Below are 25,079 nucleotides of genomic sequence, written 5' to 3'. Positions count from 1 at the left end.
GCTAGGATGAACATCTCAAGTTTGGCACAAAATTACTTCCATGGAGGTCATCCTCAAATTTCAGTCATTTTCATGGCTTACCTCGGACTTACAAAAGTGCCATGCCTCCTTTCAACGGCAGCCACCCTCCTTCACCTAGACTCCCATCACCAATGTTGGATCACGCCTCACCTTGGTCACTTGCTCCAGACTTTTCAGCCACTTAGTCTTTGTCTTCCAGAAATATTTAAGTTTACAACAGCAGCACACTTCCTTTTATAGTTTTTTTTTTTGCCTCTTATTGCCTTACCTAAGCAATGTGGGATAAAAGAAAGTCCCCTCTCTAGAAGCTTCTGATCTTGGCTTCATTAATTTTCCCCTTTATTTAAATTAAATAGGAAAATAATGCTCTCATAGGAAAATGATCCATGTTGGGTTTCTCAATTTTTCCCAAGTCCACAACTTGTATGGATTTAAAACCATATCCAAACTCAATCTCCATCCATGCAAGGAAGGGAAAATCAATCAAGGCTTGCAGAAGATTCACCTTGTGCTTTGAAAAAAAGTGATCTCACTTTGCCATCACAAGGGGAATCGACCCTAGTATGGACATTCTTGGTACTTACAAAAAATTAACAGAATAGCTCTTGGGGGGAGGGGGATTCCACCTTAGTCCGGACATTTCCAACATTTAGAAAAAAATCGCATTCCAAACTCCTATTGAAGGAAAAATCACCCTAGTTAGGACAAACTGGACATTTTGAAAAATTTTGGAATCCATAATTGCCACCTAGGAAAAAATAACTCTAATCTGGAAAATTTCAGACTTAAAAAATTTCCAAGTTCCTAACTTACTCCTAGGAAAAACGACCGTAGTCTGGACATTTTCAAAACTTCAAAAATTTTCAAGCAAGCATTATCCAAAGTGGTGGAAATTCATGGTATGCTTGGATTTTGACCTCCAGCACAATTTTTTTTGAAAATGTCAAAGTATGAAGGGGAAATTCATGTTGAGTCCAGATTTTGACCAAAATATGAAGGGAAGATCATGTGTAGTCTGGATTTTGATCAAAATATGAAGGGAAGTTCATGTGTGGTCCAGATTTTGCTCAAAATATGAAGGGAAATTCATGTACAGTCCAGATTTTGTGTATTTTTTAAAAGAAAATTGGATTTTCCTTAGGATTTTGGCCATTTTCAGTGTGAAAAAACAATTTTTATAAGGATTTCAAGGCCCTTAAGCATGGAATGTCTTTATGTGGAATTTTGGACTAATTGACTAACCAAAATTTAAATACACTTAGGATATTACCTTCAACCCATTATAACATGACCCAGACAGACTTCAATTTTTAATGTTCCCACTGATGGAAGTATTGGCATTGTTGTCAAAGACAATCAAAAAGATTGATAATACTATCATGGATGGCATATAAAAAGATGGTTTTACCAATTTGAAACAAATCATAACAATCAATGTTGGAACTGCAAGAAGCAAGTTGAAAAGATGTATGGAGTTGGATATATGGAATCATTACATTAACTTGTTAAAGACAGCTATCATAACACCATAATTGGTTCACACAGGAGACTATATATGAAATATATATTGAATCCAAAAAAAGTTGCAATAATAATCTATATACACTAACTAAAGCAAGGTGAACTGATTATAGTGAGAAAGGAATATTTCAATTAAGACTGATTATAATTGAAGTGTCAGAGACAATAGTAAATGCTTATGAACAAACCTAAGCCTTTGATATCCAGCATTAGGAATCTTTGATGCAATCATTCTAAAAGCAAGAGAGCAGTGTTTGGCCATGGATTATTAGAAGCATTAGCATTCAAAGTGATAATCAATGCAAGGGCCATTTCATGCAAAAATAAAGTGAACAGATTTAAACGGGAGGACCCTGCCTATGTGACATTTGTGTTGAAAAGCCAGTAATTGATACTTTGACCATATATTAAAGACAACAACAGCACATCAAGACATCTATGACTACCAGTGTAAATTCTATGATAAATATCAATATGCAGTGATATATATATAATATATCTGCAAAAAGATACTGTAATGTCCCCACTTTAGTAGTTGTCCAGTTGTGTGACCGTTAGCCTTTACTTTTATTTTATTTTATTTTAGTTATCCCACATTGCTTGTGAAAAGTGGTTGACCCTATGAAGTAGAATTAAAAGGAGAGCTTGTGGCTATTGTTAGGTAAGTTGAATATGAGAAGAAAATGGATATGTGAGTTACAGATCTGTTTTTGGCATTAGAGGACGTCTATCCTCTCTTGTGACATTCTAGTCGTCATTCCCTTGGGATTTGGCCTTTGGAATTCATTGCTATCAGCTTCATTAACAGGCAGCTTGGGCACATTTCCAGCTACAAGCAGATTGGATGTTTGCTCATATCATTCTCACTCCTTGTCCAATACTTATGCCATTGTGAAGGGATAATTTTACATGTTATAATGCTGGAGTAATTAGTGAGTTGAAAAGTTGCTATGTATTTGATTTTTTTAGTTTGAAAACTAATATTCTTTCAACAGTAGTTCAATCTTCAGTTTGCATAAATTCCTTCTTGTTCATGTTATGTGGTTTCAAATCTATGCAAAGACATTAAAATCTCTATTAGTAGTTGGTTCAATTTTTGGGCATTTCTAGGATGCCCATTACAGTGTTATCAAAGCTATAAGTCCTGCCATCCTGTGGAGGTCTTATAGGGAATTTGGAACAGCCGGATAGAGGGAAAAGTGTTTGACAAAATGTCAAAACACTAAAATCAAAAATTAAAAATGCTAAGCATTTATGTTTGAGCATGAGACAGGGGCTTTATAATTTCCGCAATACTAAGGCAAGACAAAGTAGGAGTTCAGATTTGCAAAGCGAACAATCTAGTTCATCCATGCAAAGGGACATACAATCCAATCATACAAACACAGAGGAGATATTCTTTGAACAAGACAGCAGTATGGGTGACCGAGATGACAGGAATACAGGATTAGATGGAGGCAAGAATACCGGTCCAGATCAGGAGGAGGTAATGTTCAGACGGTTAATGGGTACGTTAGAGTAGGGGCAGCGTATGCAACAGGAGCAGAATAGGCGAATGGATATGATGATGCAGCTTATAACTAGACAGATGGGCATCAATATTAATCCAGGTGATGCCAATAATGGAAACGATAACAATGGGGGAAACGATAACAATAGGGGCAATGATAATAATGGAGGCCAAGGCAACAACAACGGTCCTGAGAATTACATTAGTGGTAATAATAGACATGGCAACAATGGGAATGAGGTCGATAACTTTAGACATGTTGCACACCCAACTCGAGCTCGAGACCTCTTCCACCCACCTTTCCACCCAAAGAGCCGATTCAACCAGTAAATGAACCGCAGATTACCAAGTTATAGGACCAGTTCAGGAGGGATTGGGAGGCTAGTGGATCGGAGTTTTAGGCGGATATTTCCCTCGGAGATTATATGGACTTGAGGATGAGACACATGCCCAAATCAAGAGGGAGAAATCAAAACTTTGAGCTGAGAAAGAAAGTTGGGAAACCTTCTTCACCTTATTATGATGCTTCAAGGAAGATGACTGCACAAGCTTGGGTGCAGAAGGTAGATACATACTTCCAGTTAAATCCTACGCCTAAGGAGGAGGCTATCAAGTATGTGGCTATTCATTTGGATGATCCAGCGCATGAGTGGTGGCACCATGGCATGGTAACCCTGGGACATAATCGGATCACATTTTACGAGTTCACTAAGAGACTCATAGAGAGATTTAATACCAAAGATCCCGAGTTACAGTTTAAGGAGTTGGCACAACTCAAGCCGTGGGGATCAGTTGAGACGTATATTAGTGAATTACAGAGGTTAGTTGTGTTGGTCACAGATATTTCAAAGAGGAAGTTAGTAGTGTTGTTTATGGACAGACTCCCAGATCCCTTGAGGGGTTGGGTCAAGGGGCATGACCCAGCTACGTTATATGAGGCCACTAAAAACGCTCGTGACTTAGCACCTTTTTCTTTTGGGAGCAAATTTTAGCACAGGGATTCATATATGAAGAAGGACAAGGAGAAGGACAAAAAACCTTTTCACAAGGATGCTCAGTCAAAAAGGGATAATAAGTTGGATAATGACACCCTGAATGAGTTGAGGAGGAAGAAGCTATGTTTTCATTGCAGAGAGCCTTGGGACTTATCTCATAAGTGTCCTCTCAAGGCTAAGGCAAATCAAATGGAGTATTTCTCAGCAAAGGAGTCATAGTCAGAGAGGGAGGATCAGCACTCTAATTCAGACAAGGATAGCACTATAGAGGAGAGCAGCATTCCTAAGGATGAGAAGTCATTGGCATGATTAACAGGGGCTCAGAAGGCAATCACATTTAAGGTTAGGGGTACTATCCAAGGGTAGAAAGTGATCTCACTCATTGACACTAGGGATACACATAATTTCATAGATGCACAATTGGTAGCCAAAAGAGGAGCACGCCGGTTTTAGAGTCATGGTAGCTAATGCTGACAAATTATTATGCACTCAGAAGATATCTAATCTTCACATCAAGTTTGGAGATGGCTATGAGTTGGAGGATGAGTTCTATGTAGTAGACATGGGAGACTATGATGTCATCCTCAATATGACATAGATGGCTTCGCTAGTCAAGTTCACACTCAACCTAGCAAAATTGAAGATGAGGTTTCAGCATGAGGGCAGAACTGTTGTACTTAGAGGACTTTCAAATGGGAGCTACAAAGTAATCTCCTTAAGGAGAATGCAAAGACTATTTCGACATATGATGATGTAGAGTGGGCGACAGAATGTTTTACTATGCTAGCCTCACAGGAACCACAAGTGAAGAGTCCTCCACTAGATATCCAGGAGATACTTGATAGGCATGCTAAAGTTCTTGGCGAGATTTGCACATGGGGTTCCTCCTGACAAGGGAATGGAGCATGTTATTGAACTTGAGGAGGGAGCCAAACCAATTATGATTACTCCCTATCGTCATCCTAAGAAACTCAAGGATGAGATAGAAAAGGCGATTAAGGATTTGTTGGAGATGGGCCATATCAAGCTTAGTAAGAGCCCCTTTGCTTCAACAGTAGTATTGGTAAAGAAGAAGGATGGGACGATGCACATGTGCATTGATTATAGAGCATTAAATAAGAAGACCATTAAGAACAGATATCCCATCCAACTGATAGATGAGCTGATCAATGAGTTGCATGGTGCATGCTTTTTTACAAAGATTGATTTACAATCAAGGTATCATCAGATCAAGATGAGGGTGGAGAACATTGAGAAGACAGCTTTTCGGTGTCACTATGGCCACTTCGAGTTTTTGGTTATTTCCATTTGGGCTAACCAATGCCCCTACTAGATTCCAGAGTTGCATGAATCAGGTATTCAGGGGGCAGCTTAGGAGATTTGCCCTGATTTTCTTTGATGACATTTTGGTCTTTAGCAAGACTTGGGAGGAGCATTTACAACATCTTGAGATGGTGTTGTCCATTTTGGAGAGAGAGAGTCTCTATATGCCAAGGAATCTAAGTGCGAGTTTAGGTTGACTGAGTTACTATACCTTGGGCATATCATCAGCGCAGATGAAGTTCGGGTAGATCCCGAAAAGATTAGAATTATTGTTGATTGGCCTACTCCTATGAACCTTACACAGCTTAAGGGGTTCTTTGGTCTCTGCGGGTTTTATACGAGATTTTATTAAGGGATTTTCACAAACCGCTGCACCCTTGACAAACCTTACCAGGAAAGGGGCCTTCGCATGGACAAGGGCAGCTCAGGGATGCTTCAATCATTTCAAGAAGGTAATGTCATCATGTCTAGTATTAGCTCTACCGAACTTCACGAAGCCATTTGAGCTTCATTGTAATGCGTCAAGTGATAAAATTGGGGCAGTTTTGATGCAAGCAAAGCATCCCATTGCTTTTGAGAGTAGGAAGCTCTGTGGAGTGGAGAGGAGCTATTCCATCTATGATTGGGAGATGTTGGCTATTATGCATGCATTGGCCAAGTTTCGATCCTACCTAGTTGGTGGGAAGTTTGTTATCAAGACTGATCACAACAACATCAAATACTTCATGGGCCAATATGATTTGAATGATAGACAACAAAAGTGGATTACAAAATTGCAGGCTTATGACTTTGACATTGAGTTTGTCAAAGGTAAAGGAATGTGGTGGCAAATGCTTTATCTTGGAGACCTCATATTTGTGCTCTAGCTGAGATCACCGAAGATTGGAGAAATAGGATTACCACAGAATATGCAAGGGACACTCGGGCTTTTGGAGTGATTGCAGGCACCATACAGGATGGTTGTTATGTGGTGGTGGACAGATTGATCAAGTTCTAGGGTAGGATATATTTGATTCCTTCATCACAGATTAGGGAGGTAATACTGATGGCATTTCACGATGCACCTACAGCTGGACATCTAGGGGTCTTTAAGACCTACAGGCAGATCCGTGAGCGGTTCACATGGAAAGGGCTCAAGGATGATGTTCAGAAGCATGTCAGGGAGTGTGCGGTTTGTCAGCAGAATAAGAGAGAGCACACAATATCCTGCAGGGTTGTTACAACCTTTACCCATTCTGGATAGGAAATGGGAAAGTATTTCTATGGACTTCATCACCGAGTTACCACGAGTACAGGGGAGAGATTGCATCTATGTGGTAGTTGACTGGCTGACAAAGTTTGCTCACTTCTTTGCTATACCATCCACCTACACAATAGCATAGGTGGCCGGTCGTTTCTTCAAAGAGATATTCAGGTTACATGGGCTACCTAGTTTCATTGTCAGTGATCGAGATAGTAAATTTATGAGTGTTTTTTGGCAGGAATTGTTTGGGTTGTGTGGCACAGATCTTACACCTAGCACTAGTTATCATCCGCAGACAAATGGGTAGACAGAGATTGTGAATAAATGGGTGGAAGGATATCTGATGAACTATGTGACTATACAACAGAGAGCTTGGGTCAAATGGCTACATATGGGAGAGTATTGTTATAACACCACTTATCTTATGTCCATCAAGATGACTCCATTCATGACACCGTATGGTTATGAAGCACCTAGTTTCATGGATCTGGTTTTGAGGGATAGTAGAGTGCCCAAAGCCAAAGACTTCTTGCAGGATAGTCAAGATATTTTGAGGGTGCTCAAGGAGAATATACAGTAAGCCAAAAAATCAGCAGAAATTGTATGCTGACCGGCACTGGACAGAGCATAGCTTTGAGGTTGGGGATATGGTTGACTTGAGGGTACAACCATACAAACAGTCATCACTCAAGAAGAGCAGAGCAGAGAAGTTGAAGCCTAAGTTTTATGGCCCCTACAAAGTGATTCGCAGGGTGGGCGAGGTTGCCTACAAGATTGAGCTTCCGGAGGGCAGTCAGGTGCATAATGTGTTTCATGTGTCGAGGCTCAAGAAAGCCGTTGGTCAGAGAGTTGTGCCTTCTGCAAATTTGCCACCATTGGATGAGGAGGGGAAGCTCATATTGTTTCCTGAGGCTATTCTGGATGCCAAGGAAAGGACTCTATGGAACAGGGTGATTAAAGAATATTTAGTTAGATGGAGAGACCTGCCAGAGGAAGATGCTACTTGGGAGAGTGAGCAGGTGTTACAGCAAATCGGAATGAGGTTGCTTGAGGACAAGCAATTTCAAGGGGGGCGGACTATAATGTCCCCACTTTAGCAGTTGTCCAGTTGTGTGACCATTAGCCTTTTCTTTTATTTTATTTTATTTTATTTATCCCACATTGCTTCTGAAAAGGTGGTCGACCCTATGTAGTAGAAATAAAAAGAGAGCTTGTGGCTATTGTTAGGCAGGTCGAATATGAGAAGAAAATGGATGTGTGAGTTACAGATCTGTTCTTGGCATTAGAGGAAGTCTATCCTCTCTTGTGACATTCTAGACGTCATTCCCTTAGAGTTTGGCCTTTGGAATTCATTGATATCAGCTTCATTAATAGGCAGTGTAAGCGCATTTCCAACTACAGGTAGATTGGGTGTTTGCTCATATCATTCTCACTCCTTGTCCAATACTTATGCCATTGTGAAGAGATGATTTTACATGTTACAATGCTGGAGTAATTAGTGAGTTGAAAAGTTGCATGTATTTGATTTTTTTAGTTTGAAAACTATTATTATTTCAATAGTAGTTCAATCTTCAGTTTGCATAAATTCCTTCTTGTTCATGTTATGTGGTTTCAAATCTATGTAAAAACATTAAAAATCTCTATTAGCAGTTGGTTCAATTTTTGGGCATTTCTACGGTGCCCATTACAAATAAGTATTATACAAAAGCCACAATTGTAGATGGATATAGTGGCCAATGTCAAAATTGAAGTGCAAAGTTTATTAACGAAATCTTTAGATAAAGGAGTCACCATGAATTCATTCTTAGACGGTCTCAAAAAAATCTTTACAGACTGAAAGAAATAGCTGAAGCAATGAATGATGACATAATAGCAGCAATATATGATTCTCAACGCTAAATACACGGAGGTGTCCTCATTTTAGGAAGTTCATAAACTCGTACAGAAAATAAACCATTTTGTGCATATGATTGTGAGAAACTTGCCAAGTCATTATGAAAAGATGACAAGTATAAAGGATGCAACAATTTGACTTGAACAAATATACACACAGGCAAGTGAGCGTACAGGAGTTCCATGTCACAAATTTAAGTTAGCATTATATATTTGTGGCTACGATTATAGTTGGAGTTGAGTGATGAAAGGTACATGACGACAATTTGTTTGAGAAACAATAAATGTCTACAATAGCAATTTGATAATTTCCAAATATGGAAGACGATAACAAAGCCAATATTGAAAGATCCCAATAATGCTTCACACGATGTCATCAAGAGTTGAGGAAAACCAAAATAGGAAATAATTCCATATCACCAACTGAGCAAGTCCATAGAGGATATCGTGATATGCCAAACAAAAAAGCCACGTAAGACATGAAACTAGACAAATCAAAACAGAGAGTCCTGCTTTAAATTTCTAAGCATTGATATTGAAATGAAGAATAGATGGCAGTAAGAATGAAAAACAGCTATTGGTTTCGATGTCTAGCAATCAGTTGTAGATGATTATACACTGCCGCAAAACCCACCAAAGGATATAGCTGGAAAGAGAAATGTGAAAACAATGCCAAAGCAAAATATGCAATTTTATGCAATCTTGCCAAATCAATATTCTAAAAAGTTATGCACTATAGATCGGCCAATGACATTTGGGACAAGTTGAAAAATGCTTATGAAGGAACAAATAATGTAAAAAAATCCAAACTAAAACTCATTGGAAAGTATTTGAAAGTCTCAACATGAAGAAAGATGAGAATATAGCCTCTTTTCTTGATTGTGTAGATGATGTTGTCAACTCTATGCAAGCTCTTGGTGTGGAAGTGCAGGAAAGTCTTGTAGTGCAAAAAGATTTTAAGATCATTACCTATGAAGTTTAATTCTAAAGTATCTACAATTGAAGAGAGGACAGATTTAGACTCATTGACAAAAGATGAATCACATGGAATCCTTACTGCTTATGAAATGCAAGTTGGAGGAAATGAATCAAAGAAGGAATTAGCATTCAAAGCATCAAAGCAAAAAGAAAATTTCAAGTGAAAGCTCAAGTAATGAATCAAATGAATCAGATGCTTACTTCAAAAGAAAGTTAAAAAAGGCGAATGGAAAGAACAAAGGAAAATTCAAATGTTTCAATTGCAGCAGACTGAGACATTATGCATCAAAATTCCCTCTAAATAGCAGTGACTCCAGCAATGATGAAGAAGATAAATACACAAAGAAAAAAGGAAAGAAGCATGCTGAGTACAATTATAAGAAGAAGAAGTTTCACAAGCACAAAAAGAGTCTATACTCGAATAAAGAAAGTAGCTAATCAAAAGAGAGCAGTGATGAATACCAAAGTGATGATGTAGAAGATGAGATACTCTTTTTGGCCATGACCAGCGAGCAAGACAAAGAAGCTGTTGATAAATCGTGTAGCGAGGATGAAGAAGTTGATGAAGCACGTAGTGAAGAAGAAGAGATTGATGAATCGTCTAGTGAGGAAGAAGTTGTACACGTCATGGAAGAGCTACATTATGCATACAAAAATAATATGAAATTGAAAGAGAAAGCCACGAAGTACAAGATGCAAATTAAAGAATTAAAGACTCAACTAAAAGAATCCAAACAAGTTGAAGAAGATGAAGAGGACCGTACCAAATTGAAACAAGAAAATGAAAAGCTGAAAAAGGACCTAGAGGAAAGCAATATCAAATTGAATAACTGACTCAAATTTGAAAAGAGCTCTGAAATTCTATCTGATATTATTGATAGTCAAAGACCATCCTCAAGCAAGACGGGAGTAGGTTATGAAGGAAAGTCAAATGATCAAGAGCATGCATTTAAAGGCTTTGTCAAACAAGGAAGTAATACAGCAGATCCATCCACAAAATTTTAAGGAATTGAGCTTAAAAAGAATTATAGAAAGCAAGGATATATACCTAGCTTCTATGGATATTGTTACTCATGCAACTACTTTGGTCACAAAGCAAGAGAATGCACAAATCAGATGAGATATTCTCATGGATGGAGAAGCATAAGTTATCATCCATATTCTACTTTATGTTATAAGTGCAATAACTATAGACACATAGCAAAACATTGTAGACTTGATGTTGGAGAAACTCAAAAAAATGTCAAGAAACAGGATGCCAAAGTTGATCACAGTGGAAGAACTATAAAAGTTTGGAGAAGGGAGATAACGCAAGGAGAAGGAGAAATTAGTGCAAGTGCAACTGCAATTCATACACCTCTTAGTTTGAGAGGTGATGCATGAACTCAGGGAGAGGTACATATGAGATTACTCATAAGCCCCTTACAGAAGTGAGAGAGATGATCAAGATAAGCTATTGTCTTGAAGATTACCAAAAGGCAGATTGTATTGATGTCAAAGTTTACAGGAGGAGCCTTCAAGAGGCAAATACAGAGCATGAAAGAGCATCGATGAATCCTTCTTCAGGGGGAGCATGTCTCTAGCCCTGGAGTCCCTTTGCCATTGATACCAAAGGGGGGGAGATTGGAGAAAGGGAGAGGAGCGAACTAAGGGAGAGCCCTGCAGAATAAAGACCATATATTTGAGAGGTTGCCATCAATGACAAAGGGGGAGATTAATGGAAGTATTGGCATTGATGTCAAAGCCAATCAAAGAGATTGATAGTACTATCATGGATGGCATACAAAAAGATGTTCTTACCAATATGAAACAAATCATAACAATCAATGTTGGAACTGCAAGAAGCAAATTGAAAAGATGTATGGAGTTGGATATATGGAATCATTACATTAACTAGTTAAAGACAGCTAAGATAATACCATAATTGGTTCACACAGGAAACTATATATGAAATATGAATCCAAAAAAGTTGCAATCATAATCTATATACAATAACTAAAACAAGAACTGATTATAGTGAGAGGAATATTTCAATTAAGACTGATTATAATTGAAGTGTCAAAGACAATAGTAAATGCTTATGAACAAACCTAAGCCTTTGATATCCAGCATTAGGAATCTTTGATGCGACCATTTTAGAAGCAAGAGAGCAGCGTTCAGACATGGATTATTAGAAGCATTAGTGTTCAAAGTGATAATGCAAGGGCTATTTCATGTCAAAATAAAGCGAACAGATTTAATCGGGAGGACCCTGCCTATGTGACATTTGAGTTGAAAAGCCAGTAATTAATACTTTGACCATTTATTAAAGACAACAAAAGCACATCAAGACAACTGTGACTACTAGTGTAAATTCTATGATAAATATCAATATGCAGTGATATATATAATATATCTGCAGCAAAATACATACTATGCAAAAGCCACAATCGTAGCTGGATATAGTGGCCAATGTCAAAATTGAAGTGCATAGTTAATTAACAAAATCTTCAGATAAAGGAGTCACTATGAATTCATTCTTAGACGGTCTCAGAATAACCTTTACAGCCTGAAAGAATTAGCTGAAGCAATGAATGATGACATAATAGCAGCAAATTATGATTCTTGATGCTATATACACAGAGGTGTCCTCATTTTAGGAAGTTCATAAACTCGTGCAGAAAATAAACCATTTTGTGTGTATGATTGTGAGAAACTTGCCAAGTCATTATGAAAAGATGACAGGTATAAAGGATGCAACAGTTTGACTTGAACAAATATTCACACAGACAAGTGAGTGTACAGGAGTTCCATGTCACAAGTTTAAATCAGTGTTATATATTTGTGGCTACTATTATAGTTGGAGTCGAGTGATGAAAGGTGCATGACAACAATTTGTTTGAGAAACAATAAATGTCTACAGTAGCAATTTGATAATTTCCATATATGGAAGACAATAACAAAGCCAATATTGAAAGATCCTGATAATGCTTCACACGATGTCATCAAGAGTTGAGGAAAACCAAAATAGGAAATAATTCCATATCGCCAACTGAGCAATTTTATATAGGATATCGTGATATGTCAAACAAGGAAGCCACGTAAGACATGAAACCAGACAAATCAAAACAGAGAGTCCTGCTTTAAGTTTCTATGTGTTGATATTGAAATGAAGAAAAGATAGCAGTAAAAGAATGGAAGACTTTGGAATTTACCAATCTTTGAATGCCTATGTGCATCAAGACAAATTTGTCAGGTCAAAACACATCTTCAAATATGCTGCACAATATTTTTCCTTTGTGTTCGAGAGCTAATCTTTGAATAGCATGGGTAATAAGAATTATGTTGTATGTTAAAGATTAATAATCATGATATATGATGAGATTAAAAGTTTAGAGAATTATTAAATGGAAAAGTGTGATATTATTTTCAAAAGATATGATCTCTCATTTTTTAAAGACACAACCCCCATTGGAAAAAGTATAAAAGATAGATACTTTATTTGAAATTTAATAGGTAAGAAGATGGAGTCAAGACGATTACAAGGAAGTGAAGTGGTGATGTGTTGTGCTTAAAAGAAGAATATGTGAAGAAATAAAGTAATAAAGAAAGAGAAGGGGAAGTCAGCAGTTAGAAGTTGAGAAGAAAAGTAAAAGGAAAGAAAATGAAATACATATATATTCAGATTTTTAATAAAGAGAGAGTAAGATAAAAGTGTGGATGAAAGATATTCAATAATCCGATTTTTATCTGATACATAAACATTTTTTTTTGTACGGATATATAAGGAAGAGTGAGGGATAAAGTAAAGTGATATGGGCTGACTTCAGAAAAATGAAGAGTAAATAGATTAAGATGAAGATAAGAAGAGAAAAGTGTGCAATAAATGTATCCATCATCAGTTGGGCAAGCAACATTGATAAGGTGAAAAGAAGTTTGTATGGGTTGGTGCTTGCAAAGACAAGCAGTAGGGGTTGGTACTTCTAGTAGGTCAGTGCCTGCAAAGTGTGGGAGTCGGAGCTTCTAGTTAGTCGGTGTTCATAAACATAGAGGTCGTAGCCTCTAGTAGATTCGAGCCTACAAACCAATTTATAAAAGAACAATTTATATAAGAAAGCATTTATTTGTCGTGGTTTTCTCCCATATTGAGTTTCCATGTAAATCACGGTGTCATTGTATTCATGTGCATAATTGTTCATTTCAACATTTGAAGTTAATTGTTTCAATAAAAGTTTTGAATTCACAAATTTCTTATTATACTGATTCACCCCCCCCCCCAAGTATAATCGTGTGCTCTTCATCCACTTTAAAATCAAAATTTGGCCATTTGATTTTTTGCAATACCCCTCAGTCTTTCAAAACTCTAAACTAACAAATTTACTGTCAAAACCTAACCTAACTATGAACAAAAGAGGGAGTCCCCATTTGCAATGGAGCAATGGTGTTTAAACCTCACAACACATCCATACAATTATCAATGAGTAGCATAAATCTCCTTAAACCTAATGATCACAAAAGGGAGTAATCCATTAGACCACCATAACTAATTATCTCATTTGATGCAAAAACAAAATGATGAACAAATCTCTCAGACATTTATACTCTTTAGGGCTAGATAGCCAATAGAACTAGGACAAATTTGCTTAAATGATATATAAGATCTCCATGCATTTATAAATAATATCCCATCCAAACATGAACTTGTATGAGTAATCAGCACCATGGAAATATAAGTAGCATGAAAAATCACTCTCATAATAAGATAGCACAAAGCTCAATATTTCCGCCATAATCATGAAATATAGACAACTAACTAAACTTGTTGCACACATACATTAAAAAAATAATATCATGTAACATTTCAAGCTAGAAATTTGATGTTTCTTCAACTCATTTTTTCAACTTTGTCATGGTCAGCCCTATTGTTTTTGTTTTCTACATTCATTTGTCCATGTCTTTCCAAGGCCAAAGAAAAGAGCAATCCAAAACATCTGAGGCAAAGCTCAGATTTCATATGATGGGGAAGTGATGAAAACTCGTTAAGGTTTAAAAGTATTTGACCAGTTAGCCAATGTGCACCCTTGTGAATCACAAAGAAGTTATATCCTAAAAAATGTACTTCACTGATAGATCACAGGTCCTATTGAAGACAAAAATAAATTGTTGTAAGTAGAAAATGCAGACCCATATTAAGGTGCCCTTGTGATAGAAGGCCAACACAAAATATTTTTCTAAGTCAGAATTACACCCTAATGGCCTGGCTCACTAATTGAAGGTACACATAAAGATGCCATGTAAAAATTGCAGCTGTTTATATGAGCGTACACCTGATGTCAGTGCGGCATACCTTTTTAATCCCACTCCATCATATATGACTACACGTCATTAAAAATGAACAAGGTTCCCAACAACAAGTTTGCAGAACTATTTACCAGCATGTGCCCTTTTGAGAGGTGAAATTTCTTGAAGTAATTCCAATTCAAAAAGGTGCTAGGATATGAAGCACAGAATCCAAAACAAAAGATAAAGTTTTCATAAACAAGAAATGCATCCTTGTTAATCAACATGCACCTATGTCAAGGCTGATTGAATTTGTTTTTTCAAAGATTATGCAAGTGTATTTATTAGTGTGTGCTGCTCTAAGTTGCCAGTTCGGGTTCAGTTCCAAGTTCGCGGTTCAAGAACCGGTTCGCTGGTTCGACAAAAATTTTGGAAAGGGGTTTGGGTTCGTTTGAGTTCGTTAGTACAAAAACATGTAAAAATTTTATATATATATCTTTATGAAGCATGAGTTAAAATTTAAAAATTAGAATGTAGCATAGTAGCATAAACACATTTAAACAACAAAAACTTTAAAACAACATAAACAATAACATATCATGGTGAGCATACCATCATATAGTAACATAGTTCAATCAACTTCAACATCAAAGATGAAAGATTCAAAACATTTAAAATATCAAGTTCAAGTATCATTGTTTCACGTTTAGTGTTTTACAGTAACTAATGGAATGAAAATCTATTAAAATTCTGAATTTTTAGTTCTAAGTTCTTTAATCTTCATCTTCTTCATATTCATCTTCTTCTTCATCTCCTCCTTCTCCGCCTCCACAATTACTTGCACCAAGGCCAATGGAATCAGCAGCAGAATCAACAATAGTATTGGCATCAAAGTCATTATAATCATCAATTATAAGCCCAGCAGTGCAAGCATCCAAGTTCGCAATCTCTGCATCTACATCCCACTTCTTTGTCTCCCCTTCTTTGTATTCTTGACTCTTGTGTGAAAGAAGGCGCAAGTTGTTATGCACAAATACTAGGTTCTCTGCTTTTTTTTATTGCAACCTATTGCGCTTCACCGAGTGGATGAAAGAATAGGTGCTCCAATTTCTTTCTGATGCAGAAGAACTAGCAACTTATAAAGACAACATAGGGTAAGCAATTAAAAAAAAATTAATTCAATCTTATAAAAAAATTCTTTTGAAGATAAAGTGAGCTAATTTTTTAAAAATAAAACTTACATGTGATATAACTTTGATTGCAAGGGGCCGCAATGTTCGAAATTTTTGGCCATGGAGGTACCACCAACCATGAGCATCCTTCTTGAACCGATGACGAAGAGCATCATTAATTAGACCTTTAGCATTGACAAACTCTATGAACTCATCCATGATTACATCTCTTATATCATCATCAGGAAATATTCTTCTAAATGTTGCTTGGTACCCGTCAGACACTTCCATATCTCTATATGGTGGCAACCTTCCTGGTAGATCACAATATTGTGAGCTATAGTATTTGGGGGTCAAGGCATAAGCAAGCAAATGTAATGGAGTGGTCATTTTGTTCCATCTTTCATCAATAATTTTTTGCACTTGTTTGAAAAAGGTCTCTTGCAGATCTTGCTCCTCCTCATTTATAACTTGCCTAATCTTCTCAATCATTGAGTCTATGCCATCATAGATCTCTCCAAGGCAAGGCCTATCCATGTCAATGTACCTAAGCATGCTCATAATGGGCTCGGTGATCTTAAGGAGATATTCCACACGTTCCCACCATGACTCAGCCAATAGCCTATCTTTTATTTTGTTTGCCCTTTCAATGTTCTTTTGCTTCCATACACCCCAATTGTTGCTGATTACCATACCTTGAAGTGCATCTTTCACTTGCACAAGTCGTCTTAAGACGATTATATGTGAACTTGCACCAAATTGAACCAGGCCTGCAAAAAAAGGACCTTGGTCAAACCAAGATCGAACCGGACCCGAACTTGGAACCGGTTTGAACCAGTTCGTGGTCCAGAGGGGAGGGGGAGGTACTCGTGCAACTTAGGACTGCTGCTATAAAGAGGTGCATGTTATTGAAAAATTATAACAGACTTCGTTTAATCAAGCGCACTTCATATAAAAGAAACTCAGATTTTTGGTTAAGAAAATCAGAAGCCTAAAAAAGTTGTATACATAGGTCATTGGAAAAACGATACATAAGCAAACATAGCTTATCGATTTCCATAAGTGGATCTAGATTGTTCTATTCTCATTTTTCGTCGCTTCATTCTTCCAAAGAATGGCAGAGTGTTTGATTAAGGGTGATAGTTTCAGCTGAAATTCTATCATCATTACAGAAATCTTCATTTATTTCCACTATGGTTTTTCTACCTTGAGTAGGGCTTTAAATTATTGGACTCAGAAATTCATAACATATCGCAGTGCCTAAGGGTTTTCTTTGGATGATTTTAAGACATATAGATCAAACAATCAACTGTTCTGACACTTCAAAATTGCATAAGGTTTAGTCATCACTGCAGTGGCCTTGCAAAACAGTATCAGCATTGTAACAAAAATCATATTGAACTTTGAATGAGGTATTTATCTTCTTTCTGTCATAGGCTGTAAAATTTGGATTCCTATATAACCCGCAATGATGTTAGGATCCAACCACAAAAAGAACCAATCAAATTTCAATCCTACACCTATTCAAGAGAGAAGATAACAAGTAACTAAGCACAATCCATCATTAATTCAATCAATCAAAATCAATTGCACCTAATTATCACAAACTCTCCCTTGCTTCTCTCTTTCTCAATGCAATGTCGGCTCTCAAATTTGCTCATAACATGACAGCATGAGAAATTAAGAATTCTGGTTGTAATATTTGTTATGGTAAATCGATGTTGTTGTAGTTGTATTAAACAAAGGAGATGAAAGCTCCTTATATAGATTTACAAAGACGATGTTTCTAAAAGAAACAATTGTGAACTAAAGACGGAAATAGAAACTACCTAATTAACTAAAGACTAACTCCAATGACTATTAAAGAAACATTATAATATTCTAATATCCTCCCTTGATGGTCATTGTCTAACTAATGTCTTTTGGTTACAAATTCTTAAAAAAACATTTTGCTGCTGCTGAGACCCTCCCTAGATCTGCAAAATGTTAATGACCAAGAAGCCAAAAACCACCCAAAAAGTACATAGAATGGTGTCCCCTTCTTTAGAATGCTTTGCAACAAGAGACAAGAGTTTGTCATTCACTTTGCCACTAAGATGAGTCTGCCACTAACCCTCTCAGAATCAGTAAAACATCTAACTTGAAATTATCACAAAATATCCAACTTGATGTTGGATAACAAAGCTGCTCTTCCCTAGAGACAGAGACAAACACTGAGAACAACTAGCATGATGTTGAGGAAAATTCGGCAAACCCTCCAAACTTTGCAAATGAGCACAATGCCCCAAAACAGACTGCAAAAAGCCATGATTTTTTAGGAGAAAAAACGGAAAACCCAAACACAATTTCTAAGGTGGAAAATTGATCAAAACCAGCATGATTTTTGAGGTGAAATTCAAACAAAACCAAACAAAATCTGAGACACGGATAACAAAAAACAAAAATTCTTTTTTGAGGAAAAATGGTAAATCCCAATTGATAATTTTTTATGAAAATTTTATAAACCCGCCACATAATTTTTGAGGAGAAAATTATAAACCACCAAATGATTATTTTCGAAAAAAAAATAAACCCAAAATAAAATCCCATGCAACTTTGTAAACTACAGAAAAAGAAATTTTTTAAGGGGAAAAAGCTTAGTTACCCAGTTCTCCCCCTAGCCCTTCGAATTAGGCGAATTTCAAACCTAACCTTGGTTCTGGTCCCAATTCCCTCTTGGGTTCCACTTGGATTTGAACCCGTGCAGGATGTTTCCTCCAGGCCAAACCTAGGTCAAGCCATGGTCGAACCAAGGTAGACCCATGCAAACCAAGTGCGAACCAAGTACAATTCTGCTGGGAAACATTCCATAATCTAGTGCAAAAAATAATTATTATAGAATTTGAATAAAGATCTTTAAAATTACAAAACAAAATTTGATGAAGTTCGGATATTTGTTACATCAAATTAAACTAGCACTCAAGATATCTTCCAATGAAATTTTTATATCCAATTGCTGATAAAGACCCATGTTCACTTAATTGGAAGCTTTGTATTGTGATAAATCATATTTTAAACATTAAACAACATCTTCAATAGGTGAAGGGAGTTGCAAGCTACTTATATAACATTTTTCAAGTAGGAATGTTGATTACAAACTAACAATCTTTCTATTCAATGAAAAAGTAATAAGCATTTGGCACCTTAGAAAGTAGGAATTTCACTAGTGCAACTAATCTCATTGACATTGACAATGTTTGTGAATTGACTAATGCCTTTGATGATGAAAAGAAGAAGATGAAGATTTAGATAATCCATTAGATGATTAAAACTTAATATAAAGTTCTAATTGTTGAAAGTCAAAATAATGATACTTGGACTTGATATTATTTAATATTTTTATGTTGCTAATAGATATGATGTTATGATTACAAGTTAATAGAGTTTTTGTTGTTTTTATGATACTACGTGGCATTCTAATCTTAATGCATTCTTCTTGGCTGCATACATGTATATGTATATGTATGTATTTACATGTTTTTGGACTAACGAACCCAAACGAACCCAGACCCCATTTCAAAATTTTGTCATACTAGCGAACCGGTTCTTCGAACCCGAACTCAAAACTGTAACACAAGGAAAAAGTATGAAAACCCATCGGAATTTTTTAAGGGAGGAAAAAATTATGAAAACCCACCAGAATTTTATGAGGGCGGCAAAACACAAGACTTCGCATGGTAAATCAGCAGATGCAAGTAAATGTAACAAACATGCAAGTACATGCAACAAACATATAAGTACATGCAACCCTAAAATTCAAAGACTTTGCTGCAAACAAGAAATCGTGGGATCAAAACCCCTAACCAAGCTTGCAATTTCCAGCAAAAATCCTCGAAGACGAACCACGAAATTTTCATAAAATACCTCTAACTATTTTTATTTCTAAAAATCGAAAAGCGGATTTCTGGGAAAAATTCCAGATCAAACGAGGCTCAATTTTTCCTTAAAAAATTTGCCAAATTTTATGAAATCCCATCGACCTGCTCTAATACCATGTTATGGTAAATTGATGTTGTTGTAGTTGTATTAAACAAAGGAGATGAGAGCTCCTTATATAGATTTACAAAGATGATGTTTCTAAAAGAAACAATCGTGAACTAAAGATAGGAATAGAAACTACCTAATAAACTAAAAACTAACTAATATGACCATTAAAGAAACATTATAATTTTTTAATAATATTATGAGATTAAGCCTCATTATATAGATTTCTGGATTTCAATAAGGGCTGGGTTAATTGGAGAGATAATTGAAATTGATTGAATAGATGACTAAGCTTGATTGATTTGATGATTGAGACTACTTGACGGTTAAGTGACTGCATGACATAATTGATTGGATAGTTAACATGATTGATTGGAAGTAGATTGAATTGACTAACTTGAAGACTGACTGCATGACTGAGGAGACTGAATTGATTAATTAGTTAGACTAAGTGGAATGTAAAGAAGAACTGTTTGTCAGTGAGATTTAAAGAGGTGGAGCTGGATGAAAAATTAGCATTAAATAAATTCAAAAAATTATTTAATTGTGCATGAGGGAAATAAATAAAATAGGCATTTTATTTATTATCTAAAGAATTAGTTTGCATTGGAGAAGTTGAAAATTAACTAAATTGGCAATTTATTTAGTTTTAGAAGATGGAGTTAAATATTTGGAAATTTGGAATTATCAATTAATAATAATTTTAATAACAATGAGGAATATTTTTAACTAACTAATGTAATTATTATATTAAACTAATAAAAATTATTTAATTAATATGCATAGAAAAGGAATTAGAGAATCTTGAAAAAAAATTAGTTTTAGTTAAATAATTAAAATTATTCGATTATTGGAATTGGAGGGAAATGATGAATTTAAGATTTAAATTAGGAAGAACTACACAAAATAATCAAATAATTAAAATAATCTGATTGATTAATACATATTACAGATGTTAGTAGAATTGTCATGCACATGCGAGAGGACAATTTTTAGTGCCTACATTTTCTACGATTAATTTTCAGAGGATTGGGTAGTTGTTAACAACATTTCAGTTTTGCAAAAGGTAAGCAATTTTGGTCATTAATTTTATCAATTGGAAGGTGAAACAGCAGCTCACCATCAAAACCTATGTCTTCTAAATGCAGTACCACTTTCAATTAGGGGGTGTTTCATCGGTTTTGGTCTTTAGACAATAAGTTTCCCAAAATCAGAGAAACTGATCTGTGCCATCTGAAAATGGAAGAGTTGAATTTGGCTAGGGAAATTAAAAATGGAAACAAGATGGTGAAGAGGCTGTGGGTAGTCATCTTACTGAAGTGGATTCTTTTCCAAACTCTGTCCAAACTCTGAAATTGATTCCTGCTTGTGTATAAAACAGATTGAAGAGCTCTCTTTCAGGCATGCTGAAAAATATATGAAAGCGATGGAAAATTGGAGAGTTCTTCAAGCATTTCTGAGGACAAAATCCCTCATGAATGGCTTTTTCTTTGCTGTTGAAAGACATTGTCAGGACGATTATCAAGTGATACTATTTGGAAGCCATTGGCGCCTAACTTCAGGTAACAAACATACATTAAGAATCCGTATTTATCAGCTTGAGAGTTAAAACTTATAGCAGAATTGTGTAGTGAAGTTGAGAGGATTTTGGAGATATTAATCTGGAGTTGTAAACCTTCAGACATTATTATCCATATCTCTCTGCTGGAACTGTACAAATCCGCCGTAGATGGGAGTTGTGTGTGCCATACAGTCAAGGAAAGTGTCATCTTGGATTGAGGGCTGCCTGGAGATTATTTTGCAGGTTTAGATGTTATTTGGAAGTGCTGTACAAGTCTGTACTACCTTGTGAACATTATTCAGCTCTGAAACTCGGTGGGACAGAAACATACAGGACTGAGAACACATTAAGAGAGTCATATATGTTGGAAAGAGTGTCATCTGGGTCTGAAACCTTCTAGGGAGCTTAAGTTCGGGAGTTTCAAAGTATTCTACTGCTGTTTAAGCATTAAGCGACCAACATTTAACCTGGACAATGATTTATGGCATGCACAATATAATGTAAAATCTTCATTAAAGTGAAATACATTGTATTTCTTTGTTGATGTATTTCAATGTTAATGGTTTCAGAATAGAAAAATATATATATTTGAATTTAGTTTCAATACTGCTGTTGAAAGTCTGCATTTCGAGCAATTCCTGTCAATGCTATATCCATTTTTACGCTAAAAACTCAGAACAAAACAAACTCAGAAAACACAGTAATCAGCTCGTTAGCAAATAGTATGACAAAATTACAGTGAGTGGGAAAGGCAAAAATATGGTGACTAGTAAGGGGCTATCTTACAGAGGTATCAGAGCATTGTTTGGGAATGCATCAGAGCATAATCAGCGCCTTTGGACAGAGCTAAGATAGATCAAAAGGGTGAATACTAGTTAGTTGCTAACTATCATTTTCAAAGGATTGCTGCTACAGGTCTGTTGACTTTGAGATTATGTCATTTTTGGTTCCTTTCTATTGTGGACAACGAAGCAAAAATGAGAGGACAAATTGTTATTATGCTCTATAGTAATTGTTGATCTCTATGTTTGTAACACAGAAATGTGAATGACAGAGTCAATGAAAGAAGTCTGAAAAACAATTCCTATCAGCAACTGTCTTTAATTACATTGCATTGTATTACTCAAGTTGGCAAACAAAATCATCAAAACAAAAAAATAGATCAGAACAGGACAGCATATTACAGATTTATAGAAAATGTATCGTCACCATAATAGCAATTTGAGAAAGAGGGCTTATGGAGAAAAGATTATCAATTATCCGTTGGAGAAGCAACATTGAGAAGGTGGAAAATAGAATGAGGGGATGGTGCCTCTAGTGAGTCAGTGCCCACAAACTAAACAAGGGGTTAACGCCTCTAGCAAGTTGGTGCCTGCAAATTCAGAAGTGGGAGTTGGTGCTTCCATTGAGCTGGTGCTCACAACCTAAGTTGGGGTTCGGTGCTTCTAGTAGGTTGGTGCCAACAAACATTGTAGAAGAAGAATTAGATAAAAACCATTGATTCGCCGTGGTTTTTCTTTCTAGGGTTTCCACATAAACAATGTGTTATTTTGTTCCTCTTATGTGCTTGATTGTTGAAAGTTGGTGAATAGTGCTATTGTGGTTGATGAAATTTACATTGGTAAAATTTGTTGTTATACTGATTCACCCCCTGTCAGTATAACTGTGTGCTCTTCATCAATACAGAGCACTAAAATGAGTAACAAATCTGCATACATTATTCTAAGAGGTTTGTTTGTTTTTTTCAATCCTGTGTCTAGGTTTTCTAATTGTTGAGCTAATCGATCATGTCCCATTGCAATGCAACACCAGTCACTCAAAGATATTTCTAAATACTGCATGTCGTCAAATATCGAAAAAGAGCAGAGCAGACAAAGATCAATCAGGCAAACAGCAGAGCATGGGTCAAATCCCGACTCAAAAAGAAATCTGCAAAATTGTAGACTAGATCCAGACGTGTGCACTTGATCATAGACAAGGCACAGATTCAACATTGTCCATGCAGCACTCAAAATGACGCATTTATTGTAATTTTTTATTAATTATAAGTGTTATATTCATTGTAATTCAAGTTTTAAATAATTAATTTTGGTTTTTACTTAATTAAAAATTAGTAAATGGGTGCCTCATAGACGTTGCCGATTCAACGCAGGATTGGAAGCATCTAACTGACAGAAGGAATGCAATTTTTAGGGCAGAAAGAGTCAAAGTTCTGAGTCATTACCAAACAGCATTTATTCTTCGATCATTAGCTAAGTACTTTATCTTCCTTCCCATTTACTTTTATAGCTTGGCATTCAAATCCAGATTAATCCACTGGTCTGGTCTGTACACCTATTAAACCTAAGATAATCTATACTTATATGTATGCATTCAATTGATTTAGCCTAAACCACCCTCAAAGATATTTTATTTCCTTAGACAAATATACATTTCAAATCTCAAAATTGGAAAATCAAATTTGCGTGTGAAATTTATGTTTAACATTACAATTTTTAATTTACCAGAATCTTGATGAGGCAAATAACAGATTCAAAGTCTCAATATCATTTTCAAAAGTGATGCCTTCCTGAAGAAACTGCACAATGGAAACTTCTCCAAACCAACCAAAGAGAATGAAGATGAAAATAGTTTTAGACAGCGAAATTGTGTTTCTACTCTCCGCTAAGCTTCTAAGTTTTCAAGTTTTATTAAGTTTCAGTTTAACAGTACAAGCTTGAATCTTCCTATTTTATAGTCAACCGAATTTGTATGATGTTTCGTTTTCATTAAGTGTAGTTATAATGTAAGTAACATGAAATGGAGTAGAAAGAAAGATTGGTGATACCTGCAGCCACACTCGCTGAAAAAGAAGAGTGCCGAGCGTCATGGCAGGTCCTGTAATTGATGTTGATGGAGGAATAGGGCGAGCATTCTTCAACTGACGGGCAAACACCTTAATGGCGCCAATATTGTAATCCATCGCTACTGCCCGCGAACGTCAGACTATACAAGTCATCACTTACTACTTGTTTTTAACACGAGAACACCCTGCTAATCCTTGAACACCCTAGAAGTCACTATTGATTATTGTTTTTTAGAACATTCCACATTTTATTTTATTCTTATAAAGGTGGGGGCCAATAGATTCTACAAGACATTACTAATTATTTATTTTAATTGTTGGAAGAGAATATAGATTACATCTTTTAAAATTGGTAATTACATTTTACTTTGCAATGAGTATGCAATGAGTATGTGAAGAGGTATATAAAGTCAATTGAGAAAAACTTCGGTTTATTTTTCAATCAAATTATGTAGTACATGATGTCAATTGGTAAACCATTAAAAAATGGTGTTGTTTATGTAACAAAAGTTATAATGGAGAATGGTAACTTCAAATCAATTATGCATCCACTTACAATGATTCAATCATAACTGGAATGAAATCTTTGAATCAAGAAGATGATCAGGTTTTACTACCATCAGACTAGAAAAACTTTGTTCTATTTTTTATCAAGTTGTGTAGTACATGACGTCAATTGGCAGTCCATTAAAATATGGTGTTGATTGTGTAACAAAGGCTTCAATGGAGAATGAT

The 25,079-nt window shown here is 35.9% G+C and overlaps 1 protein-coding gene across 7 annotated transcripts in view; it reads right to left on the bottom strand.

Moving 5' to 3' along the window:
• Window positions 1-24,562, bottom strand: part of LOC149538820 (recQ-mediated instability-like protein) — a 100,426-nt gene extending 75,864 nt beyond the window's left edge. For 5 of the 7 annotated variants that reach the window (XR_016356111.1, XM_089800142.1, XM_089800140.1 and 2 more), the window contains exon 1: window positions 24,327-24,562. Coding sequence is in view for 6 of the 7 variants with exons in the window: in XM_089800142.1 (XP_089656268.1) it covers window positions 24,327-24,461 (135 nt within the window). In the remaining variant the exon portion in view is untranslated. The remainder of the gene's footprint in view (window positions 1-24,326) is intronic. The other 2 variants (XM_089800141.1, XM_089800143.1) reach the window with 2 other exon arrangements.
• Window positions 24,563-25,079: the final 517 nt, after the last annotated feature.

The sequence above is a fragment of the Cupressus sempervirens genome, chromosome 9 (assembly GCF_028749045.1).
Source record: "Cupressus sempervirens isolate cs-2001-9-10 chromosome 9, ASM2874904v1, whole genome shotgun sequence".
NCBI classification, from domain to species: domain Eukaryota; kingdom Viridiplantae; phylum Streptophyta; class Pinopsida; order Cupressales; family Cupressaceae; genus Cupressus; species Cupressus sempervirens.
This window is presented reverse-complemented; position numbering and strand designations above follow the sequence as displayed.